General features: G+C 38.6%; 1 protein-coding gene across 5 annotated transcripts in view; it reads left to right on the plus strand.

The window, feature by feature from the left end:
• Window positions 1-21,282, plus strand: part of RCAN3 (RCAN family member 3) — a 43,328-nt gene that overhangs the window by 6,051 nt on the left and 15,995 nt on the right. For 3 of the 5 annotated variants that reach the window (XR_012130066.1, XM_073233417.1, XM_073233415.1), the window contains one exon: window positions 2,191-2,445. Coding sequence is in view for 4 of the 5 variants with exons in the window: in XM_073233417.1 (XP_073089518.1) it covers window positions 2,254-2,445 (192 nt within the window). In the remaining variant the exon portion in view is untranslated. The remainder of the gene's footprint in view (window positions 1-2,190; window positions 2,446-21,282) is intronic. The other 2 variants (XM_073233418.1, XM_073233416.1) reach the window with 1 other exon arrangement.

The following is a 21,282-nucleotide window of genomic DNA, read 5'->3' on the forward strand; positions in this document are numbered from 1 at the left end:
GCTGGCCAGGACAGAGGGGTCCCTCTCAGGTTCAGCAGTAAACCTGCTTGGACGGTTGAGTTTGCGTTCCCCTCTTTCCCTTTCATCCCCTGCCCAGGTCCCTTTCCAAATTGGAGATTTCCAGCCCAATAATCTAATTAAAGGAGTATATGTAACTTTTAAACAGTTGTAGTACCTGTAGGCTATCCAGGTAGATATATTCAGTAAAAAAGCTGAAAATACAAGGCTGGAACTCGGGAGAGAGAGTTGAGTCTAGGTATGTAAATCATAAAGATGAGTGATTTTCAGTGTGCAGGGAGGACATAGGGGCAGATCAGAATCTCTTGGGACCATGTACTTTTTCCCACCCATCCATCTGATTCATTGATGAAAATTCTGTTCTTGCTTCCCCCTCAACTTGGGTGACATCCTTCCCGACTTACAAATCCTCATATGAAAGAAGAGGCAGTATTGGTACATGCATGTCGTATGTGTGTGAACCGTAGGGAAGCAGGAAACAAAGTTGGAAAGTGCTGGTAGTTAAGTAGTTAAATGCTTGGGTGTGGCTAAAACCACCCAGGAAGAATCAGATGAGGAAGAAGATGGAGATGAACCCTCAAAAAAGATGAAATTGCAAAGGCTAAGAGGAGCCGGAGACAAAGACAGTTGGTGAGGAAGGGCGGAGACCCAGAAGGCAGGGTCTCCTGTGGCAGAGATAGGCTGAGGCCTGAAATCAGGTTCTAATTTGAGGAAATCTGTGCTGGCCGCCACGAGGGCAGTTTCAGCCAAAAGACAGTGGCAGCTGCCCTGAATTCAGGAGTGACGGCAGTTGAGGTGTGTGCCCCAAGTACAGGTTACCCTTTCCAAGAGGCTGGTAGGGAAGGTGGAGGGAGAGACAGACACAGAGATTAAGGTTTTCTTTTGTTAAGATTGGGGCAGATGTAAGTGGGGAATCTTGAACAAGTCTGGTCGCTGAGGGAAAGGTGCCAAGGGACAAGGGAAATTGAAAGTGTAGGAGCCAGTGAATGGAGCAAGATCCGTTAGGAGTGACCAGAATTGTTGCCAATAAATTCTTGCTTTGATGAGCCCTCCTGGAGAATAGGAATCATGTCTTACTCATCTTACATCCATAATAATGCCTGGCAACACAATAGGCATTTAGAAAATATTTATAAAAACGAGTAAAGATTTTACTTTTTAGAATTAGTCTTTCCTAATTGAGGTAGTAGAATAATGGGAAAAATACTATTTTATCCTATAATTACCATTCTGTAATATATTCCAAATAAGCAATATATTTGCAATCTTGTGTTCTTTAAAATAAAAGGGAAAATCACAAATTAGGCAATATTGAGGTAGTAATAATGCTGATGACTTAATTTTTTTGTGCCTGACAGGCATTTCTTAAAGTCCATTTTCAATATCTTGAAATGTGTTACGTTCGTGGCATTCTGCTTGCTGGGTCGGGGTGCAGGTCTGCAAGGAGACAGACATATACAGAAATAGTCTGAGTAAGACTTTGTTCCATTACCTAACAGAGTTACACTCAGCAACTTGCCTTAGGGTTAAAGTTACTGATTTTTAAACATTCAGAGAAAGGACATCTTGTAGATTGTCATCTTTCTCTGATTTTGCCCACTGTAAGTATTTCTAATATTAACAAAGACTGATTCTTATGTTAGAACTCTTTGTTCTGTGTAGCTCAGTTTATTGAGAGTACATTTCAGAAAAAACACACTGGTTAAGAAAGGTAAAGTTGGCTCATCACAGACCATATTTCAGGGTGCAGATGGTGAGTGAATCCGTGTGGGTTTTATTCTGCTGTGCCAGCTTCAATGTTGTAGACCTAAAACCCAAAACAAATATGTGAAGGCAGTCCTGGCTTACAAATTTCCTTCCTACTGCTTGTAAACTAGTGTACATATTGATATTACCTCATTTTTATACTTTTTTCCTCCCAATTTCAGTAGAAAACTTTTTGCATTTTCTGGTAATATGTCATTGCCAGTGAAATATGTTATGTAAAATGTGCTAAGCAAATCAAATTAGTATATGTAGAATTGGTTTATGAAGACTGTAATAGGTTGATTTAAACCCTGATTTATTTTTCCGAAATAAAATGGCTTCATTTGATGAATTGCTGTCTTGAGAATTGATTGGAACATTATTTGGCCTTCAAAGTCTTATCTCTGTGTTGTTTTCTTTTTTCAGCAGTAGATGCCTGGTAGACCTCTTTGAACTTTGGACACAGAAAAGACCTGCTTATAGGGGATAATGCTAAAGGACACTATGAAATCTTGGAATGATAGCCAGTCAGATCTCTGTAGCAGTGACCAAGAGGAGGAAGAGATGATTTTTGGTGAAAATGAAGATGATTTGGAAGAGATGATGGATTTAAGTGATCTGCCTACCTCACTTTTTGCTTGCAGTGTCCATGAAGCAGTGTTCGAGGTGCAAGAGCAGAAGGTAGGTGTACGTCCTGCTGTTACCTGCGTGAATGTGTGTGGATTCAAGGAAAGAGAGCAGATTGCTGCCCGTTCGCTAAGTTTGTTACTGGTCCATGACAAGAGCGGAAAGCGTGCATCAACCTTTAGACATCACTGAAGCATTTTTGTGGTATTTTTTAACAGTATTGGTCTATCGCAAATAGGAAATATTTAAAAACCGGTCCTTCCCCATAGATATTTTGAAAAGTACTACTAGTTTGTAATGAACTCTGTATCAAGTCTTACTAAAAGTCCATTTGTTCTTTCATTCATTCATTCATTCATTCATTTTCAAAGCCTGTAGCTAAAGAAAAGGTAGTGATTTTTAGCCTGGCTTCCTATTACTTGGGAGCAAATTCACAAAAGAAGGAATTATTTGGAGCATTTTCCTGGAGCTAATTACATAATTAGAACCATTTATGATTTCAGTGTAGCAGAATTATTAATATTTCTTATAGTACTTTCTATAGTTTGGGGAAAAAAACTATTTAGTTTATTTTTTAAAAGCTGCTTTCCTTTTGTTCATTTATTATTTACCTGGAAAGAGATTTTTGTGAGTTTTTTTCCATCATGACCTCACAGAAGCCTATAGGTCTTAGGCCTACAAAAATAAAATATTTCTGCCAATGGTATAAATTTTGCATGTTCTGAGACTTGAAAACATTATCACCAGCCCTTTAATTTTCTGTGTACTTTAAGTATTTCCTTTCAGTAACTTTCTTGCAACAGAATTTGATTGAGTTTGATTCAGTACATACTTGAGTGCCTCTAATGTGTAAGCTACCACGCCAGTTGCTTCAGGGGATAAAGCAGGAATCTAAAAAGCTTCTGCCTCAGTTTACAGTCTTGCAGTGGACATAATAAGCAATTTGATATGAGATGGAATGCTAGTGCCATTAGAGGCACCTTAAAGTACATTGAGGTATCAAAGGAGAGAGGATCGCAGCCAACTGCATTAAAAGATCTTATGGGGAGATGGCTCTGGGGAAGAGCTGGGCGAGTTGGGCAGGAGCTTGGCAGGGGGCGGGAAAGGCGGTTATGGACAGAAGGAAGAGAATGAGCAGAAGAGCTGCATCAGGAGAGTGTGCATCACTTGAGGTTATAGCAGGCAGTTTTGTATTGCTGGTGCACAGGTGAGATAAAGTCAAAGTCAAGAGAAATCAAACTAGAAAGGTGAGTTTGGGGCACCTTGCAAAGCTCAAGGCCCTTGCCCTTCTGTGTAAATAGTCTTCTGAACAAAGAAGTGACCCTGAGATTTGCACATAGGAAGATAACTGACAACATGGGAAGGGCTGAGCAGGGGAAGGAGAGCCAGAAGCAGGGAACCAGTTAGGATGCCTTTGCAGAAACCCTGCCTTGAGATGCTGAAGACCTGGAAGTGGAGTAAGAGAAAGTGATGACAGCCACCAATTTTGTATCTTTTGGGTTTGTTTTCCTTTACAAATGCTATTTTCCACATTCAGTCATCATGTAGAAATTTTGAAATCATACTTCCTAGTTCTCATACTTTTTAAGAGCTCTGTGGTTTTTCATATAATACATACTTGCATTAACCTTGTTGTTTGTTATTGTGGGAAACCAAATATATTACTAGTTTATCTTAAAATTATATTCATAAGGACTCTTCCAAGAAACCTCACAATCTTATCTGTCCCAACGTTTTTTTTTAATGTAGCAGGATTGTTTTTTAAGTTGCTGAAGTGGCAAATTCTTGTTGGTTTTCATTTGGAGTTGTAGCTAACCTAACTTTACACTGGAAATCATATCAGCAGAAATTCTAGTAGCAGTTCTGTGGACTTCATGTTATATACAATTCTTAGTCATAGTAAATTTTATATATAAGCCTTAATGGTAATATCTGAAACTGCAAAATATAAAATGCTTATGTAGTAAAATTATATGTGGCTCATCAATTAAATATAAAATGAGAGAATCAAATGTTTCCTTTATATTTTCCTTCTCACTACCAGTGTCTTAATTTGCATTAATTTCTCCTGGAATAACCTGTTTATGCAGGTCATCCGTGTATGTGGGAAAAACAAAAACCATTTATGATAAGCAGAACAACTTTGATTGCAGTTAAATGCTTTATTTTCAAGAATTTCAAGAATTTTTGTTTTTTTCCTAACTCGAAAGGTTTTTGTCTGCATAACTTTATAGTTGTTGGAATGAGCTTTTACCGTCTTCTGAATTATATATGAAATTACACCTTGTCATGTAAAGGTGAATCTTCATTCTAGATTGCTAGATTTTGGCTCTTCAGTATCATCAGTGTTTCTTGAAATTAGTGTGTGTGAGGCAGAGGAGAAAAAGTAAAGAATATAATAAGCCATAAGGAAAATAAACTGAGGAAAAAGGCTTATCTTTTCATTTCTGTTTCTATAGAAGCATGGTTGTTAGGCTTTATGCATGTACTTTGAGCAGTAGCTCTATCAGGAGCCCTGCAGATGTGGTACCCAGTTTTTCAATTACAGATTTGGAGTTGTCCAAGTGTGATTTTATTTCCTTTCTTGTTTTTAACCTCATTTTTTCATTTCTTAAAATACAGAAAAATTAAAAGCAGGCTTCTGATTTGTTTTTGTTTTTTTCTTATTATGTTTTGACCCCCTTTGTCCATTTTTTCCATCCCCCACCCTTGCTTATGGCAACCATCAGTCTGTTCTCTGTATCTGTGCATTTGGTTTTGTTTGTTTATTTGTTTTAAGATTCCACATTATAATTGTGAGCATATGTCTGACTTAGTTCACTGAGCATAATGCTGTCAAGGTCCACCCATGTTATTGCAAATTGCAAGATTTTGTACTTTTTTAATGGCTGAGTAATATTCCATTGTGTGTATATATGCCACAATTTCTTTATTCATTTATCCACCAGTGGACACATAGGTTATTTCCATATTTTGGCTATTGTAAATAATGCTGTAATGACATGAGTGCATATATCTTTTCAAGTTAGTGTTTTCATTTTCTTCAAATAAATATCCAGAAGTGGAATTCCTGAAATGATAGCTCTATTTTTAATCTTTTGAGGAACCTCCATACCATTTGCATGATGGCTGCACCAATTTACATTCTCACCAATAGTGCATGAGGGTTCCCTTTTCTCCACATCTTCACCAACACTTGTTATTTCTTGTCTTTTTGATAATAGCCATTCTAACAGGTGTGAATTGATATCTTCGTTTTGGTTTTGATTTGCATTTCCCTGGTCATTGATGTTGAGCATCTTTTCATGTATCTGCTGGCCATGTCTTTTGAAAATGTCATTCAGATTTTCTGCCCATTTTCTAATTGAGTAGTTTGTTATTTTTGCTATTGAGTTTTGCTCTAGAATTTTATGAGTTCTTTATATATTTGGGATATTGGTCACTGATCAGGTATATAATTTGCAAGTATTTTCTTCCATTCAGTATGTTACCTTTTTATTTGTTAATGTTTTCCTTTGCTGTACAGAAGCTTTTTTAGTTTGATGTTCCCACTTGTTTATTTTTGCTTTGTTGCTTTTGCTTTTGGTTCAGATTCAGAAAATTATTGCCAAGACCTATGTCAAAGAGCTTAACATGTATGTTTTCTTCTAGGAGTTTTATGATTTCACATCTGACATTCAAATCTTTAGTCCATCTTGAGTTCATCTTTGTGTATGGTGTAAGGTAGTGGTCCAATTTCATTCTTTTGCATTTGGCTGTCCAGTTTTCTTAACACCTTTATTGAAGACACTGTCCCTTCCCCCGTATATATATATGCTTGGCTCCTTTGTCATTAATTAATTGAACAAATGTGCATGGGTTTATTTGTGTTCCATTAACCTTTGTTTCTGTTTTTATGCCAATACCATACTGTTTTAGTTACTATAACTTTGTAATTATAGTTTGAAATCGAGGTGTATGATGCCTCCAGCTTTGGACTTCTTTGTCAAGATTGCTTTGGATATTTGGGGATTTTGTGGTCCCATGCAAATTTTAGGATTGTTCATTCTAGTTCTGTGAAAAATGCCATCAGAATTTTGATAGGATTGCATTGAATCTGTAGATGGCTTTGAGTAGTATGGACATTTTTACAATATTGATTCTTTGAGTCTGTGAGCACAGAATACCTATCCATTTATTTGTGTCTTCTTCAATTTCTTTCATTAATGTCTTGTAGTTTTCAATATACAGAACTTTGACCTGCTTGGTTAAATGTATTCCTAGCTTTTTATTCTTCTGATGCAAGTTTAAATGGGATTGTTTTCATAATTTCTATTTCTGATAATTTATTATTAGTGCACGGAAATGCAATAGATTTTTGTGTACTGATTTTCTATCCTGCAACTTTATTGAATTCATTTAGTAATTTCAACAGTTTTTTGATGGATTTTTCAGGGTTTTCTATATATATATATGTCATCTTCAAATAGTGACAGCTTTACTTCTTTTTCCAATTTGGATGACTTTTGCTGCTTTTTCTTGCCTAATTATTCTGGCTAGGATTTCTATGCTATGTTGAATAAAAGTGGTGAGACTGGGTATCCTTGTCTTTCTCTTGATATAAGAGGAAAGAACTTTCAGCATTTCACTGCTGGATATGTTAGCTGTAGGTTTTCATTTATGGCCTTTTTTAGGTTGAGGTATGTCCTGTACCTCCATACCTACTTTGCTGAGAATGTTTATCATAAATAGATATTGAATATTTTCAGATGCTTTTTCTGCATCTATCGAGATAATCATATAATTTTTATCCCTCATTTTATAAATGTGGTATAGCACATTGACTTGCAGATGTTAAACCATCCTTGCATCACTGGAATAAACAAATCTCACTTGATCATGGTGTATGATACTTTTAATTATTGTTGACATCAGTTTGATAACTGCTGAGAATATTTCCATCTGTGTTCATTAGAGATATACTGTAATTTTCTTTCCTTCTGGTATCCTTATCTGGTTTTTTGTATCAGGGTAGTTCTGGGCTTATAAAATGAGTTAGGAAGACTACCCTTATCTTCTGTTTTTTTTGAAAGAGTTTGAGAAGGATTGGTATTAATTCTTCTTTGAATGTTTGTTAGAATTCACCAGTGAGGCTGTCTGGTCCTCGACTTGAATTTGTTGGAAGGCTTTTGATTATTGATTCAATCTCCTTACTAGTAATCAGCCTGTTCAGACTTTCTGTTTCAGCATGATTCAGTCTTGGTAGATTATATGTTTCTAGAAATGTATCCATTTCTTCTAAGTTGTCCAATTTCTTAACATAATTGTACTAGTTTCTTATGATACCTTGTATTTCTGTGGTATTGGTTATAAATCTCTTTAATTTCTGATTTTATTTATTTGAGTCCTCTCTCCTTCTTTCTTGGTGAGTCTAACTAAAGTCTTGTCAAATTATCTTTTCAAAGAACCAGCTATTAGTTTCAATGATCTTCTCTGTTGTCTTTTTAGTCTCTATTTCATTTATTTCTGCTCTCATCTTTGTTACTTCCTTCCCTCTGCTAGCCTTGAACTTTGTTCCTTTTCTTATTCCTTGAGGTGTACATTTAGGTTGTTTGAAACTTTTCTTGTTTCTTGAGGCATTTATCACTAGGACCTTTCCTTTTAAAACTGCTTTTGCTGCATCCCATAGATTTTGGTATGTTCTATTTCTATTTTTGTATGTCTCAATATATTTTTATTGATTTTTTAATTTCTTCTTTGATCCATTGGTTGTTCAGTAACATGTTGTTTAATTGTCACATATTTGTGGATTTTCCAGTTTTCTTTGTGTAATAAATATCTAGTTAAATACCATTGTGGTCAGCAAAGATGCTTGGTGTGATTTCTGTTCTCTTACATTTATTAAGACTTGTTTTGTAGTCTCAAATATGATCTGATCTGCCCTGGAAAATGTTCCACTTGCCCTTGAGAAGAATGTGTATTCTGTTGCCTTTGGATAGAATTTTCTGTATGTATATTAAGTCCTTTTGATCTAGCATGTTGTTTAAGGCTGATTTGAACATGAGAGGTTTTCAAAATATAATTTAAGCTTTTATAATTTTAAAAAATGAGACTGTTTCTTTTTTCTGCTTTATTTATGTGTGTCTGAGGGATCTCAGTAAAAGTTAATGCAAAATAATATCCTAGACAGGACTGACTTCAAAAAAGTGCATGCAACTTTTGGATTAAAGTCCCTTAACAAAGTATTGCTCTTTGTTTATAAAACTGTTTCTATTGACCTCCTCACCATGTGACATTTGATTTTTTTGAGTTTTCTTTCAAATGATGATGGTTGGGCTATATTAAGACATCTGTCCTTGCTTCCCTGCTCCTGCTTTTTATCAGTGATACTCAGCATCACTGCTGAGTATCCCCATTGAATGTTTCCAGTACTAGATAACATTTGTTAAGCATTTGTTGAAGGAATGGATTCTGTAAAATGATTGTTGAGGATTAGTGATGCAGTGCCATGATGAAGAAACAGAATTATAAGCTGAGTGGGATTAAATAGTACAGAGAAGATATAATGTGCAGTTATGATCTCAGATACACTGGCCCAAATTCTCTGGTGGTCTGTGTAACCATATGCATGATAAACATTTGTTCTACACTCTTCATTTAAAGAATGAAAATTTTATTTTAAGAAAAGTAAATGATACTGGAAGTTAATTGAATACACTGATTCTCTGATTTTCAGACCAAATCAATTATTGGGTTTTCTGACATAACCTTTAATCCAGAAGAAGTAAATCCTTTAAGGAAAGTGATTTTCTTTAAATCTGGGAATTGAATAAGGGATCAAAGGAAGAGTGTTTCTGTTATAATGAACTATGTTTTAAAAGTATCTGGTACATGATACTTCAGTATATATTTATTTAATTGAATCTATAGGGCCATTCTGGCCAAGAATTAGTAAAATTTAGTTAATTTTGAGACTATGTTAAATATTGGAGAATTATAGAAGTCTAGAGCTAGAGGAAATCCTAGTCAAGTCTCTTTAATGCATCAGACTCAGTAATAGAGCTCACTTCATAGCCCGTTTTTCACTTGTACACTAAAAACTACAAAACGATGCTGAAAGAAATTCAAGAAGACATCTCATGTCCTGGGACTGGAAGATTTACTGTTAAGATGTCAATACTACTAAAAGCAATCTATAGAATCAGTGCAATCCTTATTAAAATCCCAATGATGTTTCTTGCAACAATAGAAAAACTCACCCTAAAATTCACTGGAATCTCAAGAGACCCCAAATAGTCAAAACAATCTTGAAAAAGAATAAAGTTGCATGACTCACACTTCCTGATTAATTTCAAAGATAAAGTCATCAAAACAGTGTGTTATTTATATGTTAATTATAAATATTTTTAAAAGCCAGTATGGTACTGGCATAAAGACCAACATATTGACCAACGGAATAGAACAGTCCAGAAATGAACCCTTGCAAATATGGTCAGGTGATTTCAACAAGGATGCCAAGACCATTCAATGGGGAAAGGACAGTCTCTTCAACCATGGTGCCAGGAAAACTGGATATCTACCAGCAAAAGAATGAAGTTGGCCTCTTATCTTATATAAAACTAAACAAAATTAATCAGAGACCTAAAAGTAAATTCTTAGACTATAAACCCTTAGAAGAAAACACAGAGGGAGAGCTTCTTGATTTGGATTTGGCAATAATTTCTTGGATATGATACCAGAAGCACAGGCAACAATAGGAAAGGATATATTGCACTTCATCAAAATTAAAAATGTGTGCTTGAAAGATCACTATCAACAGAGTGAAAAGGCAACCTAGCGAATGGGAGAAAATATTTTTAAGTAATATATCTAATAAGGGATATACAGATATCCAGAATATATAAAGAATTCCTAAAACTCAACAACAAAACCAGCCCAAGTGAAAAATAGGCAGAGGACTTGAATAGACATTTCTTCAAAGTAAATATATGAATAAATGGCCAATAAGCATATGAAAAGATGCTCAGTAGCACCAGTATTTAGAGAAATACAAATCAAAATTGCAGTGAGATACCACTTCACATTCATTGGGATGGCTGTTATAAAACAGAAAAAAGGATGTAGAGAAATTGAACCTTTGTGCATTGCTGGTGGGAATGTAAAATGGTACAGCCGCTGTGGAAAACAGCAAAGTTACCAAAAAAATTAAGCATAGAATTGCTATATGATCCAGGAATTCAGCTTCAGGGTACACACAAAAGAATGAAAGTATAAACTCAAGCATATTTTTGTACACCAATATTCATAACAGCATGATTCACAAGAGCCAAAAGTGGACAGTGGATAAATGAATAAACAAAATGTTGTATATACAAACAATGGAATATTATTCAGCCTTAAAAGTGAATGAAATTCTTACACATGCTACAATATGGATTAACTTTGGAAAACGTTATGCTAAGTGAAATAAACCAGTCACAAAAAGACAAATGCTGTATGATTCTACTTACATGAGATACGTGGAGTGGTCAGAGACAGAAAGTAGCCTTTCTGGCTGCTTGGTGATGGTTGCCTGGGGTTGGAGGGAGGGGAGAATGGAGACGTAATGGGTAGAGAGTTTCAGTTGGAAATGGTGAACAAGTTTTGGAGATGCACAACACTGTGAATACATTTAATTACCAGTGAATTGAGCCCTTAAAAATGGTTAAAATGGTAAATTTGTGCTTCACGTATTTTACAATAAAAAGATATAAAAACTAACTCATTTTTCTTGAGTTCAGAATTCTTTGTAATAGGCTTTTATAGATATGTAATATATATACACACAAGTATATATGTGCACATACATGTGTGTGTGTGTGTGTAATATGTGTAATTTATTGGACACCTCTTTTGCCCCACTTTACATCCTCTTAGCCCTTCTTTTTACTCCAACTGTTGCTAGAGCATCCAGCTGTGTGCACATAGAACCTAACAGCAGCTGGCCTCTGCTGCACTGTGGATATTTTGTGTTGTCCCAGCATTTCTCTGCTGCCTACATGAAGTTGCTCAGCCATACTGATGTGTGTGCAGACATGGAAGCGTGAGGGAGTTGACATCCCACAGGGCGACCCTTGACCAGTAGGACCCTTGACCAAAGCCAGGGAATAAGTCCCCTCTCTTCAACACTCAAGCTGACAATTCTGAGGCATATTCTTTCTGGTTCCTCAGAGGGCTCCTAGCAGGATCCAGCCCCAGTTGGCCACAGAGATGACTAGCTTTATAATGTGGTGGGAAGGAGGACTGGCTTTCTCTCCTTTCCCATTTTGCTGTCCCCACTCTTGTCCTGTGGGGTCACTTCTGGAAACAAGCTCCCTGTGTGTGCCCCTGCCTTGGCCTCTGCTTTCCCAAAGAGCCCAGATAAGGCGCAGATGAGTAACGTCCAAGTTTGGTTTTTCCTCTTGGGAGGAGGCAGGCACTTAAAAGAAGGGTAACTTTTAGGTTGTGCAGGAAGGTTAAAGACTAATAAAAAGAAAACCCATGTGCCTACTCAATTTAGCAAATAGAGTTTGACTAATACAAATGAACCTCCTGCGTCTCCTCCCAGAGATAACTCCCAGAGATTATTCCAGATTCAGTGTTTGTTATTTCCCATGCAGTTTTAACTTTTTATTAAATTTAACTATATGAAATTGCTGTATTTGTAGGTCAAAATGGTCAAATATTGGCCTTTCTTCTGGTTCAACCTAATACTGTGTGTATGTATATACACTGTTTTAATTTTTTTCTCTATTTGTGGTGGACATGATTATCTGTTTATAGAGAGAAATCTACATAAAATCTGTTAGAACTAACTAATGAGTGAGTTTAGAGAGGTCAAATTACAGGGTCAAATACAGAATCAACTGTATGTCTATATACTAGTAATATAAACATTTGGAAATTGAAATGTAAAAAAATTGCTCTTTAGAGTAGCACCATGAAATACTTAAGAATAAATCTAACAAAATGTGTGTAGGACCTGTACACTGAAAACTAAAACACTAAGGAAATACATAGTATTTTACATTGTATATAAATGGCATAACAGTATAAGTTCTAATTATTTTTGGCTTGACACCGTATATATATATAAGATTAATGCATGTTGAAATATATGTTCAGTTTCACTTGCTATATAGTATCCTACTTTACAAATATACTATAATTTACCCATTCTTATGTTGGACATTCAAGTTATTTCTGATATGTTGCTATCCAACAGTGATACTGTAAATGTTCTGTACATGTCCTATGGGTGGGGGGAGCATGGGGGCAAAGGAAGCAGGCAGGGCATATAACCAGGACTGTTGTTTCCGGCTTGTAAGGCTGCACTTCTTCATTCTTAGCAGACTGGTCAATAGTCTCTAAAGTTGCTGTACTTGTTTGCATTCCTCCCAGTCCTGTACAAGAGTTAGCATTGCTCCACAGCATCATCAATACATTGTATTTTCAGATTTAAAGTATTTGCCAGTCTGGTCATTAACATTTTTGCTATCTTTTCGTGTATTTCTGGATAAACTATAGATGAACACTTCTCAAATTTATTGCTTTGTGGAGGACCAGTTTTTCCTCCAGATTATGACAGATGGATGCTTTTGTAAAATGCAATAGAATGTCACAGCAATGTAAACTTGCTAAAACCTTTCTAGACCCTTTCTCTCGGTTTCTGTCCTAAACTTTGGACTGGTAGCAATGTTCATGGACTAAATCAGCATTGGGCTCTCAGTCCACACTACAGTACACATATCATTTAGGGATTGTCACCTATCTTACAAGATTTTGAAATTAAAAAGCCTGATTTACCTCTGTTACATTTGTAGTTTCCATGGTGAATATTTTGTCTCAACAACAAGAGTTGAAAAGAATTGTAGATCATTTCATATCCTAATTATCGGCAATATTAAGATATCACTGAATAATAAGGCTAGTTGTCATGTTCTCAGAGATCATTGGTTTACAGATTCCACCCACATTCTGTCTTGATTCATATATGCAGGAAGTGTTGATCGAGCCTTGTACTAGCCACAGTTACAAGTTCCAGGGAGACTGGTGAACAGGATGAGCACCAGCCCTCAAAGGACAAAGGGAGAGAAAGATAGTTTACAGGCAAACAAGCGAAATAAAGATAGATAGTTTACAGGCAAACAAGCGAAATAAAGATAGATAGTTTACAGGCAAACAAGCGAAATAATAAGTTCAGATAGTAGCAAGTACTTGGAGAAAACAAAATAGTAGAAGGGTAGAAAGTGACTTGATGGGTGTCTGAAGAGCTGAGACCTGCATAATGACAAAGAACCAGGATAATATTTAGTCATCCTTGGGTTCCTATAACTTAACTGAAATTTATCCTAACATAATTTAAATAATTTTACTCTAATATGTATATGTAGTCAAAATACCTTATAATTTTTTAATGTTTATCAAAACAAATAATGGCACTTATCTTACACTGAAGCTTTTTTCCCCAATAATCTCAATTTCAGTTGGGAAAGATCTGCCACTCTGCGAATCAAAGTAGGATTCAAGACTCTTGGGTTCTAAGAAACAGCTAGGTTACCCACGTGTATGTGTTCCCGATCTCTCCAAAGGAGGGTGCTCCTGTGAATGGGGATGGGGTTATTCAGGAGTGAGCAAGCTTGGGATAAGTACATGTGTTGCCTCCATGCTTACCTGGCACAGAGCCCCGCTTTCGCGCCTTGGTGTTCATTAAATACGTGCTGAATAAAAGAATGTGGAGATCATCTACAGGGCCAGGAGACCAACACTCCCCAACATTTTTGTCGAACCCTCATAAATTAATTTCAGTAACCGTGTCTTTTCTATTTATTTCCTAATCTGATTTGCATGTCTATTTTTATAAGTTTTGTAGGTCATATTAGGACAGCAGAATGTGTCCGTAATGTGTGTGTGTGTGTGTTTGTATAAATGAGTAGATTAACAAATAAAATAAAATGTATTGGGGATGGATATCAAAATACTTGTACTGGTTTGTAAGTACAAATAACTCTTTTGTTCCTGAACTGTTTAAGACTAAGTTGCCAACATTATGGCCATTACCTCCAATACTCCAGAGTATGTCCCACAACAAGGGCCTTCTCTTAGGAGAGCACACAAAATTTAGGAAATTAATGTTGATGACATTATACCCTTCCGTCCCTCAGACCCCATTCAAGATGTGCCAGTTGTCCCAATAATGTCCTTTATAGCAAAAAAAAATCCAGTCTCTATCACACATTGTATATAGTTGTCAGGAGTCTTTAATCTCTTTCAATCTGAAAAAATTCCTGGTCTTCCCTTGGTTTTCATGATGCTCACACTCTGGACAGTTACAGGCCAGCTATTTTGTTATGTGTCCCTTAGTTTGGGTTATCTGACGCTCCCTCAGGATCAGCTTCAGGCCGCGCGTTTTCGGCAGGAATATCACAGAAGTGACACTCTTCTCTTCTCACCGCGTCCTGTCAGGTGGTACCATCTTGATTTATCCCATTACTAATGCAATTCACTTTGAACCCTTGATTAGGATGGTGTTTGCGAGGTTTCTCTACTGTCAAGTATTCTTTTCCTCCTTGTAATACATATGCTGTGGGTGGTATTCCCAAATACCTTGTTTTCCCAATAAATTTTTGACATATTCCTGTATTTTCATCAGTAAAATTCTTGGCTTCTTCTTCTATTCATTGGCTGTAATCTGTTGGCTGTCATTATTTTGATGTTCATGTTTGTCCAAGGTTTGGCCAGTGGTTACCCCTTTAAGGGGGCTTCTGTGTCTTTAACATGTGCCCATCATTCTTTGAGTACTTTTTTAAACATTGTAGCACAAGATACTGCAGAATTCTCTTATACTTTAACTGCCCTAATCATGGAATCAGCCGTCTCCACAGGGAGCCCTGATTCCTGTTAGTGGAGAGCAATATTTCGGAACCGGGACGACGGGAGTTCGCTGTCTGTGTTCTTTGTGTTTGGGGTATCAGGGACCGGGACAATGGGAGTTGGCTGTTTCTGTTCTTTGTTTTTGGGGTGTCATGGTGTCTAGGCCTCTCCATGGATGGAACTAGGAAGTGGATAAACATGTACACACGTGTGTTTGCACTCACACTGCCAGTGCCAGTCCAACACTGAAGAATTCCTTTGCAGTTTTCTCCCTTCTCAAATTTGTCACTCTTTGCTGACAGTAAACTAGCTTCCATTATCTTATTTTTAATCAATCACTCCCTTTGTATGTTACTACCACCACCCACCCCTGTCCCCATGGGACACCATCCTTACCCCACTTGCACATACCACATGAAAGTCATCTTTACCCAGCTGGGTTCTGATGTTCCCACAGGTCTCTGGTATAACCATCCTTACCCAGCATGCTGTACTGGGCCACCCTTCCTCACAGACCGACCCCTACCCACTTGAGCTCTAATGCCCCACCCTGGATTGCTTTCCTGCCCAGAATCCCTCCCCACCCCTCTCCCCTGCTTGGGCTTCAACACCCTGCCAGCTACCCCTTCACTGAGATGACGTCCCTTCACTGAGATGCCATCCCTCTCCTCCTGTTCTGGGCAGTTTTCCCACATTGAACACCCTCACCCCTCTGAGCTTCAGTATCCTGGTTGGGCCACCCCCCATGGGCATGCATCCTGCCCATGCTGGGCTCCCTCCCAGGTGACCACCTTCCTTACCCGACCTGGACTCTGACACCCGCTTAAGGACACCACTGCTCCCTACTCCTCATCAACATGGATGCCCCTACCTTACCTGGTCTCACCTAAAGGCTTCAGCACTGAATGTTCAGGAAAGGGAAGGAAGCTTTATTGTTTTTAAAAGAACAAACAATACACTTAAGTTTCTTCCCATGGTTGTTTCTGCCATTCTTTCAAATGTACATGTCTTTGGAAAAATGGGGCTCTTAAGTTTAAAAACCTTGCCTCAGTGAATGTGGAAGAATTTAGCAAGACACACACACACACGCGCGCACACACAGACACCCCCCCCCCCCAATGAAACAGATCTCCAAGTTACCACTAATCACCAAGCACAGGCCCATAACTGACCTTAATGAAGAGGAATCCTGTCTTGCTGCTCCACATTTTCCTTATGCACTTTAATAACTTCTTATCAGCCATTCCTATTTGCTTTCAGTGACTTTTCATTCTCCTGTGCTCCTTGGCACCATAGTATATGCATAGCAAAGCATTTTCAAGGCTATCACCAAACACTTGATCTAAAAAATAACAAACAAAACAAAAAGATAAAACTAGTAAACAAGACTAAAAGACACTGAAGTGAAAACAAGGTGTTTTTTTCAATATGTAGAATTCAGCTATGACTACAAAAAAAAAATCCTTGCTATCCTGTCCCTCAATACAAGTCCCAAGTTCGTAGAGTGACACAGAGTCCTCAGTGTCACAACAGAGAAGCAGTGGTGTCTGTTTCAAAGGTCAGGGGTCATAGGGCAGGTTATGAAGATCCTGGGGAGATGGACACTGATGTCATTACTCAGTGATGCACTGTCCCCTACCACTGCTGGGTGTCCTGGGAGGGCACACCTCCTAGGTGGCTGCCCCAGGCATGTGATGGAGCTGGGTTACTAAAGAACTTGCAGCAAGGGCAGATTCTTATTTGTCACTGGCAACTTCCAATGTGAATTGTTGTCTAGTTTGTATTGTATCATTGCTGTGCAGGAATGCCACCTCCTTGGGGACTCCATGTCACACAGAAAAGCAGCTATCTTTTGTGACCCCAGAATAGCAAGCAGACTATTAAAAAGGTTCTACACTATTTCTGTTAGTAATAGTACTCACTATGTATTGTTCTCAGATCTTTAAGTATTTACTGTCTTTCCTCAGCAATAACCCAACAAAGTGGGTGCTTTAATTGTCCTCATTTAGCAGGTAAGGAAACTAGGCACAGCAAAGGTAAGCAACTTGCCCCAGGTCACACAGCTATATAATAGAGCCAGGAGTCAAATCCAGACGATCTAGCTCAAGTTCTGTTGCTTGAGAAGATACGTGGCTGGTGGAAGCCATATGTCCTTCATGAGGTTATCTGTCTAGGTTGCGTGGATTCCTCCTGAGGTCTTCCTTTTGTGGTCTCATGTTTGAAGTGAGCAGTCTCTGTTACTGGATGCAGAAAGGAGTATTTTATCCCTGCAGAGGTCAATGAGCAGAGAGCTTCTGGTCCTCAGGAGTGGACAGTTTGTACTCCTGTCCCTGTCAGGTGCAGAGGGGGGTTTGGAATGTTCCCCAAAGCCAGTGCACAGTTAACAAAATCACAGGAAAGAGACCTCCACTAGGCTATTGGCGCATCTGCAGCCTGGCAAACACTGTTCTCCTGACTCCGAGGCTGGATGTGAAGTTCAAGTTGAACCTGGACTTCCCTCATCTTTCCTACTTCATGGATGGGAAGAACAAGAAAGAGGAAGTGAAGATTCAAGTGGACATCCCAGTGAGCAGAGGCTGGATTTCCTGGTGCAGCTGGCATGGATACATAACGACCTTAGCAGCTGAAGCCTGAGTACTTGGAACAACATCTGGGCAACTGAAATGGATTTCCTTGTTCCTGGGGAAATTCACGTAGTTCTCAGGGAAAGAAGTCATTTTTGTGATTTTTCTCACCTCTGACGTCTTGGATCAAACTGAACGCAAGTACCTGGATGAGTTTGCAAACCTGAAGTGCTTCACGGGCCATCTTGAGTCTTTTTATTAGATGACTGCCCTCCTGTAATCTTCCTCTTCAAGGTGCCCACCAGCAAGAAAGTAGCCAGCAGGCCGGAGAGGATGTGGCGAGCAGGAGACCGAATTCTCTGCTCTTCACACAGTGTTGTTCTGTCTGCTCTTTCCTCCCGGGGGGCTTGTAATCTCCTCTGTCTTCTTTGCTCTTTTCTTTGCAGTACAACAACCAATCAACCTTTAGGCTCAAAAGCAAAAAGCCTCTGCTGCTGCTGGCCGACTCTTAAGAGCTGGGATCTCGTTAGAAGTTCTCACAGTTAGGGTTTTGAGGATTGTGCCTCTCTGACATATTCCCGGGAAAAGCCAAATAAAAAGTGCTGTGGTTTACGGCAGGTTTGAGTATCATCGATTAAGTTGTGGTACCTTTCTAACTTGAACATTGAGTGAGTGAGCGGGTGTGGGTGGAGACCATTCCAGTGGAGCCCCTGGCTGCCTGAGTGCTGCCCGATGAGCCTAACTCCTGGCAGCACAGGGCAGCCGGGGTTTCGGACTTCCTGCCCCTCCTGAAGTGGCAAACTGGTTCCTGGAGTTTTGAGGCTGGTTGAACCAAACTGCTTGAAAATGGCTCTGCCTTGTGCACACATGTTCTGTACAAGCACAAGCATAAGCACAGATCTTTGCCTATGTAGCCATGGAAAACAAGGAAGAAATTTTTATAATCACAAGTACTCCTGAAAACTAAGGATGTGTTGTTTCAGTTGAGGATGAAAAATGGTCAGTTGAAGCCAGCCTCGCTGTGCTCCCAGCCGGGTCCGTGGCTGCCATGTGCAGGGCTCCGGCCGTGCAGGCTGCCCTCAGTGCTGGTGAGGGCCAGGGCCTACCTCCGTGCTTGTGGCGGCTGCTGGAGCCACCTCGTCCCATCCCTCCTCTTGTGTTCCTCCATGCTTAATTTTTTTTTTTTAATTTTGCAAAACTCTCCTACAATGAAATGTGCAGATCTTCAGTAAATGATTTGGTGAGTTTTGACAGTATCTACCCATGGAACCAACACTACAATCAGGAACATTTCCACCCACACCCTAATACCAATCTGTAGTTTACTGTTAAAAATGATTTATCATCAGTTTGACTACTTTTCTTATACATGGGATAGGGGATATTATAGATTTGGGGGAAAAATTGTAGTCCTTAAGAATTTATGTTCCAGTCAGATAGAGTATCTATTTGTGAACACATTAACCGTTAAAACATAAAAATCAATATCGAATAGATAACATTCCATATTTTCTTGTATTTTAATTCAGTTTCACGCTTCTTTCTGATCTGAAAAGGTGTTGAAGGCACCTTAAAATTTTTTTATGTGTTCTGGTCCTCCCTAGCACATAGGAATTTAGGTCCCAGAACTTTTACAAGTGCTCAAATTGTCAGTTTCTCAGTTCACCATGCCCGGGAGTACGTGTGCTTTTCCCTGCCCCTGAAGTCCATCCCTGTGGCTGTTCCAGTTAGCAGTGATAGGGAGGAGAACCAGAGGCCCTTTGCTAAACCCCGGGCAGAAACGGAGGCCTGGCCTCCAACATCAGTGACCTGCAGCCTCTGCACTCTGGAGAGAGAGAATTTTCTATTTCAGATTTACAGAAAGACATAGAATGTGAAAAATCTCTTGCCTTAGGATGCCAAAGATAATTCCGCTGCTGACTGGAATGAAGTATCACTTCTTCTCAACAGTGAAATTGTCTCTCCTCCTTAATAAACAGAAGTGGCAGGTGCCCAGGTATCTTTAGACAAAGGGGTGCAGCAAAGTCATTTTTTATAGGTTTTCCCTCAGTGAAATTAATAAAGCTTCTCTGCTTTGGGATGTGGGGGCAAAAGGTAGAATAATGGTAGTTCCAGAAAGGTCAAGAAATATACACTTAGTTGCTATCCTCAGCTGTTATCTCCTTGAGTCTTACCTTCCCATAACTTTTTCCCCTTCTGTCTTTAATAGTTATATGCTTTTTCCCCAGCTACAGAGAACTCCTCTTGAATTCCAAGAAAGTGGTTGGTTACATGTTGTCCTTATAATATTTTAGGTGCAAGGTATTTGTAACGCTTCCTTATTGCATGAGTAATGACAACAGATGAAGGCAGCTTCTGGTCTATACTTTGGAGAAAACTTATATAACAGGAAAAAAAGCCTCAGGGATTGGTTTTTAGGTTGAATTATTTGTGTTTTTCTATAGGTGTACTGCTAGAGGGGAACCCTGAGCGAACACTGTAAAAGCAGAGTGGTCAGTGACGATCGTGATTTTGTGAGATCTCCATTATGTTATCAGAAGTAAACTTGCAACCATCAATCACCCTTTAGCGGGATGGTGTTGATTTTATATCATTAGAGAATTCAGAAACATTTAAAAGTAAACTAGTCCTAAAACAATTTTAAATAAAGAAAAATAATTGAGTTTTTTGGAATTAACTATGAGTGGCTTCATGTCCCTAATGTTTGTGACAAGCCATTTTTAGTCCATGGTCTTAGGTGACGTCTTTGCCCCCTGGCTGCTGTCCTCTCAGTCCTTTCTGTGCTGATGCCAGGCTGACAGGGGCAGCCTCAGGAGCCCACATGTTGGAATCTGTGGATTCATGGGAGGGCTCAGCTACCACCTACCAGCTTTTATATTTTTCTTCAAATAGGACACAGCAGTTCCTCAAATCCTCCACATTAATTATGTTTTCTACAGCACCTCACAGCTCAAAGACACATACTTCTTAAACCATATTTATGCCCCATCTTGGGAAAAATGGGTATGAGAGAGGAAAAGACCAACAAAACTTAGGAAAATCTTCCTGAAAACTCTTGCATCACAGGTACTGAAATTTAGACGAGCAAGCCCCGTATAACCCATTGCTATTCCCTGCATATTACATTCAGTTACAGTGTATTTCTGGAATGGGAAAAAAATGTTTCAAAAGGAAATAAGAAGTATGTGACTAGCCAGTGGCTGTTTGCAAGATAGCTTGTGTTATTGTCACTATGAAAAATTGATTTTTGTGGGGGAATAGGACTAAATATTTGGTCCTTTTACCCTGGGCAAGGAAAACTGCTTAATATACAGAATTACAAAATTCTAGCATTTCATAAACCATGCTTAATTAGTTCTTCCTTAGTTTCCATGTTGACTGTTCAGTATTGATGTTTCTTAACCATCTTATGTGGGAATTTTAATGTTTACTCTTCCCCCCCATTATCAAGTCCCCA

This window comes from Manis javanica, chromosome 4 (genome assembly GCF_040802235.1).
Source record: "Manis javanica isolate MJ-LG chromosome 4, MJ_LKY, whole genome shotgun sequence".
Classification (NCBI taxonomy): Eukaryota; Metazoa; Chordata; class Mammalia; order Pholidota; family Manidae; genus Manis; species Manis javanica.